At 43.5% G+C, this 14,246-nt stretch overlaps 1 protein-coding gene across 1 annotated transcript in view; it reads right to left on the bottom strand.

The window, feature by feature from the left end:
• Window positions 1-593: 593 nt before the first annotated feature.
• Window positions 594-14,246, bottom strand: part of TSHZ2 (teashirt zinc finger homeobox 2) — a 132,359-nt gene continuing 118,706 nt past the window's right edge. The window contains exon 2 of the mRNA XM_044298174.1: window positions 594-6,632. Coding sequence (XP_044154109.1) covers window positions 3,565-6,632 — 3,068 coding nt within the window. The 3' untranslated portion in view covers window positions 594-3,564. The remainder of the gene's footprint in view (window positions 6,633-14,246) is intronic.

Below are 14,246 nucleotides of genomic sequence, written 5' to 3'. Positions count from 1 at the left end.
GCCCAGACGGCTAGGAATATATGAAAAAATTCCACCAGCGTAAACATTCGGGGCACTGGACAAACCATCCGGGGCTCCAGCCCTGAATGTTTTGACCTAACGACGCCCCTGCAGGGAAGTAATACTAGTATACTTTAATGTAAACCAGGTGACAGTGTCCCTTTAACAAGCAATCGTACAAATGCCTGTTAGCGGTAATCTGCCTGAACATCGGGCAGTGTAAAGGGCACTTAAAGGGGTTTTCCAGGCTTTTAATATTGATGACCTATTCTCAGGATAGGTTGTCAATATCAGATCTGCGGGAGTCTGACAAGTGGCAACCCCGCCGAACAGCTGTAAGAAGAGAATGCACGCGCTGTATCCGGCTTTCCATAGACATAGCAGCAGCGAGCAGGAAGAGACCCAGGAGACGGCTTCTCCTCATACAGATGATCGGCAGGGGTGCTGGGTGTCGGACCCCCACCAAGAGGATAGATCATCAATATTAAAAGTCTGGACAACCCCTTTAAGCCTTGCGCTGTGACCACCTGCAATGTTGTGAGATTCAATGCGAGTACTTTCACCCAGGAAGAAACAGACGTCAGTCATCAATCATTAAAAAATAACGGTTTAATTAGCTGAACAGTAATATTCATTTTTTTAATCATTATAACCTGCTTAAATATGAATCGTTACAGCTTTATATATTACAAACTTAAGATTAAGTGTTTGCCTTAAACAACGTATCATAGAACATCTTATATAAGTTACATTATGCAAATCAGTGATAGATGCAAATCAGTCCCATACAAAACCAGAACGGCTCCGAGCGGACGCTTCATAAATGAGGCAAATAATCGCCCAACTCCCGGCTTGTTTGTGCTTCTCCCCCTCTGCAAAATGACAATATATACAGTAAGAGCATTGGCTTTGACCCATTGCAGTCCTCAACCGAGCAATGAACGTAAACTAAGAGAATATGGAATAAAGTGTTAATTGGGAGACAGCGGGGTCTCACTCATATCTGAAGTAAGAAAAAAAAAAAAAAAACATAATTTCTATAAACAAGTTTTACCAGTAAAGACTCCCCCTTGTGGCCAAAAATGGTAACTCCAGTTCTTTTCTACGAGACTAAACCTTTTTTGTTGTTGCTTTGCATGGTGATGTGATTCGGAATCGTGCTGTGCAATTATCCCTGGTGGACTCGCACTTTATCGGTGAAAAATAGGGGAAAGTTGAGCAACTGCCTTGACTCCCCATTAACTTCCGATTTATCTGTTGTGTGACTAATATTGCACCGATTGAAGTTGTTGTGTAGCCCTGACCTGTCCGAGGAGCTACAGCTGGCACCTGTATATATCTCCTGTATACATACATTATGGCCTATGAGACATACTGCTGATCTATGAGGGCCACAATTGAGCACACTTTGCTAGGCTGATCCACTGTGCCCTTGCTAGATCTGGATTGCTTTGCATTTACATTTGGTTCTAAAAGTAGAAAATGATCAATATGCTCAAATAGATAAATCGATTTATTGCGATGCTTTAAACCTCACATCCATGTCTGTCACAAAGGAGGATGATCGGACTGGTGCAGTTACCACGTGGGGCCCTTCTAATGCATATAGCCTGGTCCCTATTGCCTTTAGCTGACCAGCCGCACTGCAGTCAATTAGTCATCAATGGGATTGTTCGCACGAATCATCCCACCAGCAACATGCCAGACTAAAATGGCTGACTAGGACGCGTTTTATTTATTTATTTTATAAACGCACCCCTGGTCATGCAGTTTCTGACAACAGCCAACATTTTTCAGCGTGGCCGATCAAATTTTTCCATCTGCCATTGTGAACGATAATTTGCCCTCGTTTTTGTTTAACCTCCCTAGCAGTACAATATTTTATTTTGTACCCGGAGCGGTACAAACTTCCGGAGCTGCGGCCGGAAGTTCGTGCCGCGCTCCGGAAATGCGAATAGCACGCTGTGTCCTGTCAGCATCCATCCCTGCGCCGCTCAAATTAACTCACGGTGGTTCAGAGTGTGGCTCGGGGTTACCGCTGCTTGCAGTCTAATGTGACTTCGAGCCATACTCGGGATTACCGCTAAGGAGGTTAAACGATAGTGGGTTGAAATCGGCCATTTGCTCCGACTTTAGACTTGTGTATGGCCATATTTAGGATGGACATACAATGTAAAGTGCATTGCGCATCCATCCCTGTGAGATGGCCCTCAGGTCAGGATAAAGAGCTGGGGCACCAACAGTATGAGGTGCTGACAGACGGTGTCTTGTCGAGTCCTGGCTCAGCCGTGCCCTTCATAGACTGCAGTGGTAAACTGCTCTCCAGACTAGCAACCAGCCAAAGAAGAACATGTTCAAATGTTGGTCATGAATACTGGTATAGAGGATCTATAACCTGAACATTGATTGGTACTCAGACTTGAGCTGTTCCTAAAGCATCCTCCTACTTGAAGAACGGGTGGGGATCACCCATAACAAGCAGGGGGTTCTAGATTTCATCCCCCAAAATCGCAGTTCTGTCAGGTATTCTTTAAAGCTGATCAATGAAGGAATGGCACTGCCATTTCACTGACTCCAGAGCTGCACTCACAATTCTGCTGGCTGATGCTGGAAATGGGCAAGCTTGTAGACAGATGCCCTCTAACAGCTGTACGGACAATATAACATGCAGGGGGTGCTAATAGACTTCAGATGTAAAGCTGCATAATATTGAGCACAGCTCTGAATGACAATACAGACTGTTACTCAGGAGCAGTATGAGTTATGTAAAGTATTTATAGGGTGACTCCCAGTCTATATAGATGGGTTCTATATGCTAAATAGTGATCAGAGGTGAAAATACTCTTTAGGGAGCATGGCAATAAAAGTTACCCTTTATGGACCTGCTGAATTCATGCACATTTTAGTTTACACACCACTTCCAAATCTTCTGCTATGTGGCTTTGCATGTGTAAGCAATCCCAGGACTACCTTGGGTCATGATCCGCAAAGGAATCTAATTTTGACAAAAGGTAATTTGCGAAGTCAGAGCACAAACCTCTAGAACCCTTTTTAAAATCCATATAATCCCACTTTAACTTCAATAATAAATATATATTTCCCTATCTTCCAACATAACCCCGAAGAAGCATCTAAAGTGACAATGAAAATGCTGGGTCAATGTGATCATATTTGAAAAAGAAATGGAGACTAAACAACCCAGTGATGAGCATTCTTGTGGTATTAGGTATCCATATGACCATCAGTGATACTTCCCCTTTAATTTACTATGAGTTATAAAGAATATAATCTGCCGGGATGAAGCATTTTGGTTTCTTGTAATCTATGGACAACGCGTCTGTTTGCAGCTAAATTAGGAGTGATGCAGTCCCAAAGAGGACAATATAGCAGCAGCTTCCTGGGAAATGTGATGGGAGATGACCTACTCAACAATGGTACAGAGCAGACCAGTATATACATTGACAGATCCTGACCTCTTCATAGGTTCACTACTTCTATGAAATGCACCGTTCTGTGGGGCTGTAAAATGTACAGTCTGGTAAAAACAAATGAAGAATTAACAAATTATTCCTCATCCACTTCAGTAACAAACTGTGAATGATGTTCTGGGGACTTGCTGTGTGTTTTGCTTAGGTGCAGCTTAACTGCATGCTTGCTAGCAAATGTCCGACAACACAATTTACACTTAAACTTAGAGTCTGTGTCTTCTTCTGCAGCCACCGGCTGAGGTGACCTCTGTACAGCTACCCTCGATATTTCCTTCTCTACCTTGGTTTGCTGTTCCACTGCCAGTCTGTTCATATCTTTCATTTGAAACCCAAGATGGGTTTCTAGGTGGGTTATGTAGCTGGAGGGGGTTCGAAACTGAGATGCACAGTCACTGCAATAAAACACAGGGTGTCCTTTGTCCATATTTTTCAGAAATTTTGTTCCACCAGTCTTCCGAAGCTGATATTTTACATTGGCCAACCAGTGGCTGATGGTTGTCATGGAAAGTCCAGTAAACTTAGAAATCTGCATGCGTTCTTGAGGCCCAAGGTCTGATAACAAATATTTCCCCTCTGATGTTAGGAAGAGACTTGATGCAAACTGAGCTTGTAAAATGAGGAGATGCTGAGGATTCCAGTTGGATTGTCTTCCCTTCCTTTTATGTAAAGATGAAACTTCTGTTGAGACTTCTTCAAAGCGTCGGGAATCCATCTCTAGTTTCATAGAGGCCATTCTAGAAGAAGCAACATGCTTTGGAGTGGTAGCTTTAGGAAGAATCTTGACCATATCAGCTATGTCAGACAGAGCATGCTTCTGAGGTGGAGATGTACATGACTGAGCTTTGGAGGACTCCACTTTCTTATTTTTAGATTTAGTTAGATCTATTGGTTGATCGATGGTTTCAAATAAATAATGGCCAGCAGGTTGTTGTTGTTGCGGTGGTGTCCGACATACAGCTGGTTTTTCTACCCGACTGGCTGCAGACTTCTGAAACATGGAAATTAAGCTTGTGGAACTTGAATTGGAAGCCGATCTTATTGATTCTGATGCTTTTCCCAAGTGATTATTTAGCACAGACTGTAGAGCACTGAGAGGATTTACACATGGAATATCAGGGGAATGATTTGCTGAACTTCGTAGTGAGGAACATTCTTCTCGTTCTAGTGGTGACTGGGTGGGTTCCAGCAGTTTGGGTTTATCGTTTTCACAGCTTTGTTTAGTTTTCTCTTCGTGTTTAGGGGAGCACGGTTCTTTACTTGATGACTCTGACAAGATGTCCGCTTTTGGTGAATCCTCACTTTTATCTGCTTGCGTTCTCTCTGACTTAATGATGTCTTTTGATAATTCTCTTTCAGACTCTGTGTCCTCACACTCCTCCTTCACTTGTGTAGACTGAGGATCAAGTGGGCTGTTTGAGGAAAGTGATGTAGATTTGCATTTGGGAGCAATTGGCCTAAATTTATTTGAGAAGGTTGGTCTCATCTGCATTACTTGAGAACTAAGAGAAACTGAAGGTTTTATGACATCTGAAAGTTGGTATGCAGCATGAATGCTGGGGTAGGCACTCCAGCTTGGTGTTCCATTTTGGGCTTTGTTAATAGCAGAGGTTACAGTGTTCTCCAAAGATTTCAAGATATCTCCACCTTCTTTTGAGCCATCTTCCAAGTCCTCTTCCCTTAGATACTGGTACTTGAGTGTTGGATCTAAAGGCTTTTCTAGAACATCTTCATGTTCATCATTGGTATCCATTTTTTCTTCCTTGCTACTATCTTCTGACACATCCATTTTACATTCTTTACTTGTCAGGATTTCAGAGGTTGATCCTCCAGATGGAGAACTTGCTGATGGCTTTGACTGGCTGTCACTTGAGGGTGAGTCTGAAAGTGACTGCATCTTTTCAACTGCAAGAGGGTCTAAGACCAACTGCTTGCCTTTCTTTGAGGCTGAATTTGTAACTTTTAAGAAATGTCCAGTGACCATCATGTGCGTCGTGAGTTGCTGCAAGGTGTCGTGTGAACTGCCACATTCCATGCACTTTAGAATTTGAGATTTACAAGCTTCAAACTGCCAAGTATAGCTAGCACCATTCTGATAGCCATACCGATTGTTAGAAGACAGTTGTGAGTTTGAGTTCTTCTGTGTGGAACAGTGATCCACAAAGGAACCGGTGGTTGAATCTGGGGAGCATGGTCGAGTCACTTCAAATACACGTTTTTTTGCAGAGGAAACCATTTTGGATGAGATGCTTGGGATAGGTTCCTTCAAAGGCACTTTTTGGTAATGCTTTGTTTTTATCATGTGGACACTTAGATCTTGGAGAGAATCAAACGAGTCTCCACAAAACATGCACTTTAAAACTTTCTGGGCATCTTCCTTGTCCATATCATGAAATGCCCTTTTTCGGGGCCTGGAATAATTTGTAGGTCTGTGCTTGTCTTTCTTGTGGTTATCATCTTGATAATGGCCTGTCTCATTCATATGTACAGTTAGCTCCACCAAGGTGTCGTAGGCGCCACTGCACTGCCTGCAACGGAACCTGCTGGCTCCTGTGAAAACTGTGCCATACATTTTGGAATTTTGACGGTACAACTGAACAGAACTGAAGAGGTTTGGTTTTGAAACGGATTTTGAGGGTAAGTTTTGCTGTAAACTTTTGGACAGAGCATCTTGATGCCAATCAAATTCCCCTTTACTAGTTCCATTACGACTTTCACAAGGCTTCCGATCAGTAGGAGGCACCTTAAGACTTAGTCCTAAATTTGTCCAGTAAGAATCAGACAAGATGTTGGTATAGGCAGTCTTCATTTTATCCGGACAGTCGTGCGCCTCTGGCTGGAGCCGGGGGAGCGGGTCTGTTTTTTGGTCCTGAGCATCCTTAGAAGATACGCTTTTTACATCTGTCACCTGATCACTGACATCACTCAACAAGGACTCACTTTCCCCATCTTGATTGCATATGAGGCTTCCTGGGGAATTCTGGAAACTGAGACTCCGCTTGAGGTCTCCAACTACCTCTTGTTCCTCATCTGTGGGCGAGTAAGCACTGTCCTGGAGTGGAGCAGTGGAGTTACTGTCATTATCCTCCTCCTCATCATCCTTGACACTGTCATCCTTCAAATCCTCTTCTCCATCTTGTAAATAACCTGTAGATAGAACAAGATACAAAGTCAATCCAGGCTTCCTTTACCACTAGTTCAAAACTACATCACGTGTTTAATGCTACTGCAAATTTCCATTACAACATATTAAAAAAAAAAAAAAAAAAAAGTAAACCGATTCCATTTCTCTGTTAGGTTATATGGATATGACTGAAGGATTGCATCCACTTAGGAGCACCCCCATATGCCCGAAAGAAGAGTCAGAGTGGTTTTCATCCTGGTATTTGAATGATCAACAAGTTTGCAATACTACATGGTCAGGAATGGCTTACTCCAGCCTACTGTTTGTACAGGGATTGCCTTCACAAGACCTTTTTAGGGGAACTTATGTCCCCCATACAAATTAGGTTATTGTTGAACAAAAAAGCCACTTTCGGTGGGACCAGCTGATCATCTAATGGGTATGGGAAGTGTCAAAAAGATTATGTCAGGGGAGAGAAGTATCTGGCGTCTGCTTTCTCCTCTCTCTCCACTGAAAACACATACATGCAAGCCTGAGCAGAGTGTGTATGTGTATGGGGGAGTTGGGAGACTTACAGTAGCGGTCGGCTGAAAATGCATGTGACTGACAGCTACTGAAGATGTATGGGCACTTTTAGACTTTGTTGGTGCCAATTAAACTAGTTCTACAAAAATGTTTTTGCTTAATTACCTATTATCAAGCTTGCATCTCCATAGGAGACTAGTGACGTAAGCAACAGTCAAATCACATATGTCATTAAAACCTAAACATGCCTCCAAAATATCAAATCTTTACCCATGGACATCCACCAATATCTAGAACCATTCCAAGATCTAGGCCCCCAAAAACAGGTTTCAACTAGACTATAATATTATACCAAAGATTTCTGCATAATTGAGCCCTTTATAGTTCATAAGAAAGATTTTACGTAATGACAAACCCCCTTTTCCCTAACCCCGAACGAGCAGAACAACTAATAATTAGGTCGTGTCATTTATCCCAGCGCGGCAGGTGGATCCCAGAGAGAACGGCTTTCCTTTCTCTCCTTGCTTTTGAACACTGTGGGCTGACGTTGGGGGGGAATGCGTCTTGTGGCCTTTGAAGTCCCGCTGTATATTCATTCCAGCTCAGCTTACATCAGACAAATGTTTAGTGTATCACAGAACACCACAAAAGCAGCAATTTCATCAATATTTCACAACAGCCTTGGGGAAATCGTAGATTGCAATGCTGCAGGGCAACTAATGGAAGCGCGCACACACAAGGGTTTTGTACATTTAAAATAGGCTGCCAGAGAGAGAGGAGAGGTACACAAGACTGAGACTGACGAAGAAGTGGATAGACCCCTATCCAGCCTGCCTCCTGTATGTCTGATGGGTAATTAACTGACACAAAGCATCTAATTCTTTCCTATACTGCGGTGGTCACCACATCTCCAGGGGTCGGTGGGTCGTGGCTCTGATACCAAAAAGGGTCCCAAAGATCCATGAGGAACTATCTGGCTGACTAACCAATAACTTGCTAACTGTGTCTATTTCTGTGATTTAAAACCTATTAAACTTTACTGATGATATAGGGCTTGGGCCTCACAAGAAATTTCCTCTGGTAGCCCTCAAGAACCCCAGTCTGACACTGTGTAAGGTGGCGGGCAGCCTCGGTCAAGTGTTGAGACAACATGATCTGCAGTGAGGTGAACATAGAGCGATGCAAAAGGTGAGTTGGAGTGACATTGCAGGTCACTAAGTTGGACAAGGTGTTCTTTCAGTTTAAGGCGTCCATAGATAAAAAGATAGATTTCACCCGCCCCCATTTACTTGAACGCTACTGCTATGGCAGACACTCCGCAGATATACTTTGGATTGTGGCTCTTGTGAGGAGAACTCTCACAATGTTCAAAGCTGGTGTTTTTGGACACGACTCAGATTAGCAGCTGATTTGTTGTGTGGAATAAGCTACTGTGCAGACTTTAACCTTCTACAGGCAGAAGATGGAGCCAAAAATTAAGCAGGCACTGCATTGACACCCTACCCCCCCTCCTCTCAGATATCATGACTGGGGTTATGTCGACTACTAGGAGCTCCAAGGCCGCAGTGCAAAATCAGTACCGTTATGAAGGTGCAGAGAGACCTTTAGGCCGTCTTTCAGGCTCTTTGGGCTAGAACTCTGCACCCAGGGTGTACGGAAGAAGCAGTTACACCCAGGGCGTGCTGCTCAGTGGTCTCTCTGCCACTTAAAGGGGTATTCCGATAAAGTAACTCAATTTTTGAAAAACTGCAAGTTGTGACTTTTCCCTCAAACCTTCAAAGACTACAATACCCACAATCCTTAGCTTTCCTGCTGTGAGTTTGTGCTTGTTCATGAGTGTTGCCGTTTACTGATTGGCTGCCTGATATACAGTCCGGTCACGCCCCCTCTACTCAGTAATCACCTGCACACTGTTTCACAAGACATTTAGCTAGAGAACTGATAGCAACACACTGAGCATGCTCGACCTAACAAAGGCTCAGAACTACAGGTCGATGCCATGGTGATGTATGAGGAAACACAGTGGGTAGCAGAGGAAGAAAACTACTTTTATAACTACAGAACAGTAAATATGTGAATTTTACATTATATAAGGTAATTATTGATGAATTAGTCTAAAACATAAGTTATATTTATGGTAACCGGTAGACCCCTTTAAGACACCAGTATTATAAATGGCTTATGGTATGAGGGGCTCTGATACCATTTTTGCACTGGGGTCATGGAGCTTTAAGTTTTTCCTCTGTACCCCTATATTTATTTCACGGTCCTGATTACTGGCGGTGAGGGGGGCCCCGCAGTATCGGGGACATTATCAGCACAGGCAGGGATACATGTAGAAATAACACTTTCTCACTGCTCTCGCCGTTCCTGTAGATATTGAGCTCGAGCGGCAGACACATTTATGTCAGTTAATGACAGATCCATCAAGTCTGGATGAACGGATTGCAGGGCAGAGCCATTTCACATTTTTTATTACCTCTAAATCCCTACAATGAAAGGTAATATGTTTTAATTGACCTATAAAAACAGTGAGAATGGGCAGCGAGATCCCGGCAGTGATTAACGGGCTGTCCGGGAGGATGGATGGAGGAGGCCGTGTACACAGTGACAGTCATGGATCACAGCAGGGGCCGGCGCTCACCTGGCTGATCACATTATCCTCGCTGTGATCACGGCTTTTGGGGCTATGTCCACACTTAGCGGAAAAGTCAGCAGCGGCTTTCGCCACAGTTCACAGACCGCAGCAAAAAACGAGTGTTTTTTTTTGTGCTGTGGAAAAAGCGGTGCACTCCCCCCTCTCCATTGCAAAGAATGAAATCCAGCGAAGAGACCGGCAGCATAAATAGCAATGTTGCAGATTCATAATCCACACGTCAATTTATGCTGCGCTTTTTGTATTCAGTGAGTGGATACGATTTCTTGAAATCTCATCTACTTTGCTGATACTGTACAGCGTTGTGGACATGCCGCCTGAAAATCCGGAACTGTAAACACACAGCTTGTGGACATACAACCTTAAAGGTGTACAGAGAATGAATCACATATTTTTTGTCCTTGTCCATTCCGTTATTTTTTCGGTCCGTATGCGGAACCATTAATTTCAATGGGGCTGCAAAAAAAAAAAAAAGTGAATAACTCCATGTGCATGTCCACGAGTCCATTCCACAAAAAAAATAAAAAAATTATAGAACATGTCCTATTCGTGTCAGTAGAGATGAGCGAATTTCATATTTTGAAATTCGTTCACTGGTAAAAGGTGAATTGCGTTACGGACTCCATTTCCACGGAGCATAACGCGATTCTATGATGGAATACCTATGGGCTGCAAAACGAGTCCTCTCCTGCATACCAGGACGGATCCGTTTTGCAGCCCATAGACTTCTATTATGATGGAATGAATAACGGAATGCCTATGCATTCAGTCATAGAATTGCGTTATGGTCCGTGGTAACAGAATGCATAACGCAATTCACCTTTTACCAGTAAACGAAGCGTGAATAAATTTCAAAATATGAAATTCGCTCATCTCTAGTCATCAATATCTGATCGGGGGGGTATTCCATATTTTCACAACTGAAAGACTAAGATCTCAGAGATTAACATGTCTGCAGGCGCCAGAGGTCAGCTGAAGGTACAGCCATGTCGGCCACACCTGTCATGGCGGTGGCAGGCTGTACGGGGTTGGGTGTTTGGAATAGTTCACATGCAATAGTCTCCACTCACGGGGCACTTATAGGATGTAGAGATTAATTTGTCTTATCTGGAATGGAGGAGCGGGATCTTAGTCACATGCAGGTATGGAGTACGTTGTCATCTCGGAGAAGCGGTGACAAATGACACTAATGATTAATGAGCGGTGCTCCCTCATCAGTCTTTTGTTCCACGATCATGTAGCAGAATCAGCCGCTAGAAAAAGTCTTGCTTCCTCACAGGAATGAATTGTTATTTTCTGCCACCGCGTAAAAAATGGCAGTGGAGTGCTGCCTGCATTGTGTGTCTTAGACTGAATTATTGACTGTCAAGAAGAAGTCTACAATTACAATGCGCACGTGGCCGTATCTTCCAGGGAGATGATCCGACCTTTCCTATCTCTGCCCAGAACACAGGGGATGGAGCGATGTAGAACAAAGATTCCGCGACAAAGTCATAATGACAGAGGACCTCGAGTGCTACGTGCTCATTACACCTGGGTAAATGGCAGCACCTTAAAGAGAAAGCTGGGGATTAAATAAAAAAGGGAGAAAGCAGATCATACGGTAAAGCACATTTAAAGTTAAACTCACAGTAGATAATACCAAGGAGGAAAATCCTACCAACTATGAAAACTGGCTGGTGGGGGTTTGACTGATGGGAACACTCACCATCCCAATGAAGGCAATAATAAATAGGACTTTCAATTTATGACAAAGTACCTGATCAGGAGAGGCCCTTTAAATCAGTGCATCTCATACTACTGGAATATTAATAGAAAAGGAGTGTTGACTAGGATGCCATTGTTAACATGCCCGTAGAAGATAAGAATGTGATGGAGTCTGGATCTATAATGCGTTGTAGTAATAAAGATCTGAATTGTAATTCCACATTTTTTGCTACTTGTTTTAGCCAAGGGCCTGAATCCTGTATGGAGACATACTGGAAGTACTCCCATGGCTTGGAGACTTTTTGGCTATCCTTTCATAGGAAACAAAGAGGTATCTCCCAATAAAGAGAACCATCTCACCAGCGCCTCCTCCAACCTGTGGCTTTCGATCAGTTTCAGTACTTTAACACCCTCCATGCCCTGACAGCATTTACATTACCCGTTATCTGGCCATTGGAGGTCATCAATCGAATAGTAATATGTAAAGAGGTATCTCCTAAGGAAGAGAACCATCTCGCCAGCGCTACCTTTTGAAAATGGATCCTTAGGAGTCAAAATCCAACTTTCCAATAAGTCTTGGGATTTGACAAGAGAATATAGACGGGCCAGATAACCATCTGTAGACATATGTTTGTACATTGCCAATACGTCTCCACGCTATGGAGTACTTCTAGTAAGTCTCCATGCAGAACTTGTCTCTCTAAGGAGATTCATCCTGCCTAAGCTAAATTCAAGGCATTGCACCCATCTGGCCAGAATTCTACTCCATACTGACTAGGGGCAAGCACCCTGAAACAGCTGTCTACAGATGGATATCTGGCTTGGCAATATTCCCTTGTCAAATCCTAAGGCTAATTAGAAATTCGGATTTTGACTCCTAGGCAGCCACTTTCAAAGGGTAGCGCTGGCGAGATGGTTCTCTTCTTTAGGAGATACCTCTTTGCATATTACTATTCGATTGATGACCTTCAATGGCCAGATGATGGGTAATGTAGATGCTGTCAGGGCATGAAGGTACTTGAAGTACTGAAACTGATGGATAGCCACAGGTTGGAGATGACTAGTCTACACTGATAAAACTGTGGCTCCATTGTGGTGGCCTTCTCGTCAATAGTCTGGAATATGAATTTTTGAAGACTTTTGTGCAATTTTTGGACATCTGATAATTGGGAATATAGCCTTGGCCATATATGTAGTCACAGTATCCTCTATCTCTGGATCCTTGCAGAGAAGACAAACCTTTTCCTAAATTAAAGGCTTTCATTTCTCTCTCTACTAAATTCCCAATTTTCCCCTATCCATCTAAAAAATAAATAAATGACACAGGCCATGAAATCACAAGTATAACAAAGGGTGGATAGAGACCACAGTCAGCACAGGAGGTAAGTGTCTCTCTTTAATCTCTTATTAGCAGTAATTTCCAGGTTGTGCCTGGAGGAGGTTAATGTCACAAGAGAGTAGATGAGAAGTGACAAGGTGGCTACCCCTCAATATACTGTTTCTCGCCATAAACTGGTAGGAACAATCTCTTTACTATAAACCCTGCATATTACGACCGTCCATGAAGTGTTTTACATGGCGGCAGGTCAGCAGCTAAATGCATGTGAGCGCTGCGCATGATGATGAAGCTGAACTGGAAAGATAACATTTTCCTGGGTTAATGCTGCGGTCCATGCACCTGACTCAGAGCATCAAATCAATCTCACTAAACTGTGTCAAGAGACTAGATTGGGGAAGGTAGATGCGAGACCAATGGGTGGAGAAACTTACTCATGACCCTTGCTACCACGTGTCTGCCCGCTGCTAGAGACACTTGCATGCCTATGTGTAGTCTGAGCCTGCAGTCAATTATTACTAGCTTCCCTAGATTCATATTATGCAGTCGTCAGGATCAGACTACATGTACCTCCAAGTGTCAATGTATCAAAGCTGACTCCATCACCCCAAGTGTCATTGTCCTGTCCCTCAAGTGTTTGTGCGTCTTAGTCTTGTCCTTCGAAGAGTCAGGATGTCATTGTCTTGTACCTCCAAGTGTTAATGTATCAATGTCCTGTCACCCGGTGTCATTACTCGGTCACCCCAAGTGTCAGCATACCATTGTCCTGTCCCTCAAGTGTCAGCATGCCATTGTCCTGTCCCTCAAGTGTCAGCATGCCATTGTCCTGTCCCTCAAGTGTCAGCTTGCCATTGTCCTGTCCCTCAAGTTTCAGCACGTCATTGTCCTGTCCCTCAAGTTTCAGCACGTCATTGTCCTGTCCTTTGAAGAGTCAGTGTATGATTGTCCTGTACCTCCAAGTGTTAATGTATCAATGTCCTGTCACCCGGTGTCACCCCAAGGGTCAGCATGTCCTTTTCCTGCCCCTCCAAATGTCTGTAATGTTATTACCTTGTACCCCGATTTGCGTTATTGAAGATCTGAGATATGCCATTTGGCAGGGGTCCCCCAGAAGTGAGTGCAGGGCTCTGGGCGGCAGAGAACTGTAAATACAATCCAGGAGTGCAGTTTACGTCTCATAACTGAGCTCATCCTCCGCTGTTATTAATGCTTGTCAGGACTATTTATCCAGCGGCTGCTGACAGCTCCGTATTTGCCAGTCTAAATTTCCATCATAAATAAGTCAGTAATGCAGCGCTTTAGTAAGCCTTCTGCGGTGATTGGAAATCCAGCTCAAGTAAACAATCTACAGGACGGCCACTTTGCAGCTCACAGTGTACGTGAATGTTTAATGTCAGTGACACGGTGCCGGGG

Source organism: Bufo gargarizans, chromosome 6, assembly GCF_014858855.1.
Source record: "Bufo gargarizans isolate SCDJY-AF-19 chromosome 6, ASM1485885v1, whole genome shotgun sequence".
Lineage (NCBI taxonomy): Eukaryota > Metazoa > Chordata > Amphibia > Anura > Bufonidae > Bufo > Bufo gargarizans.
Note: the sequence above shows the minus strand (reverse complement) of the source record. Positions and strands in the feature narration are given on the sequence as shown.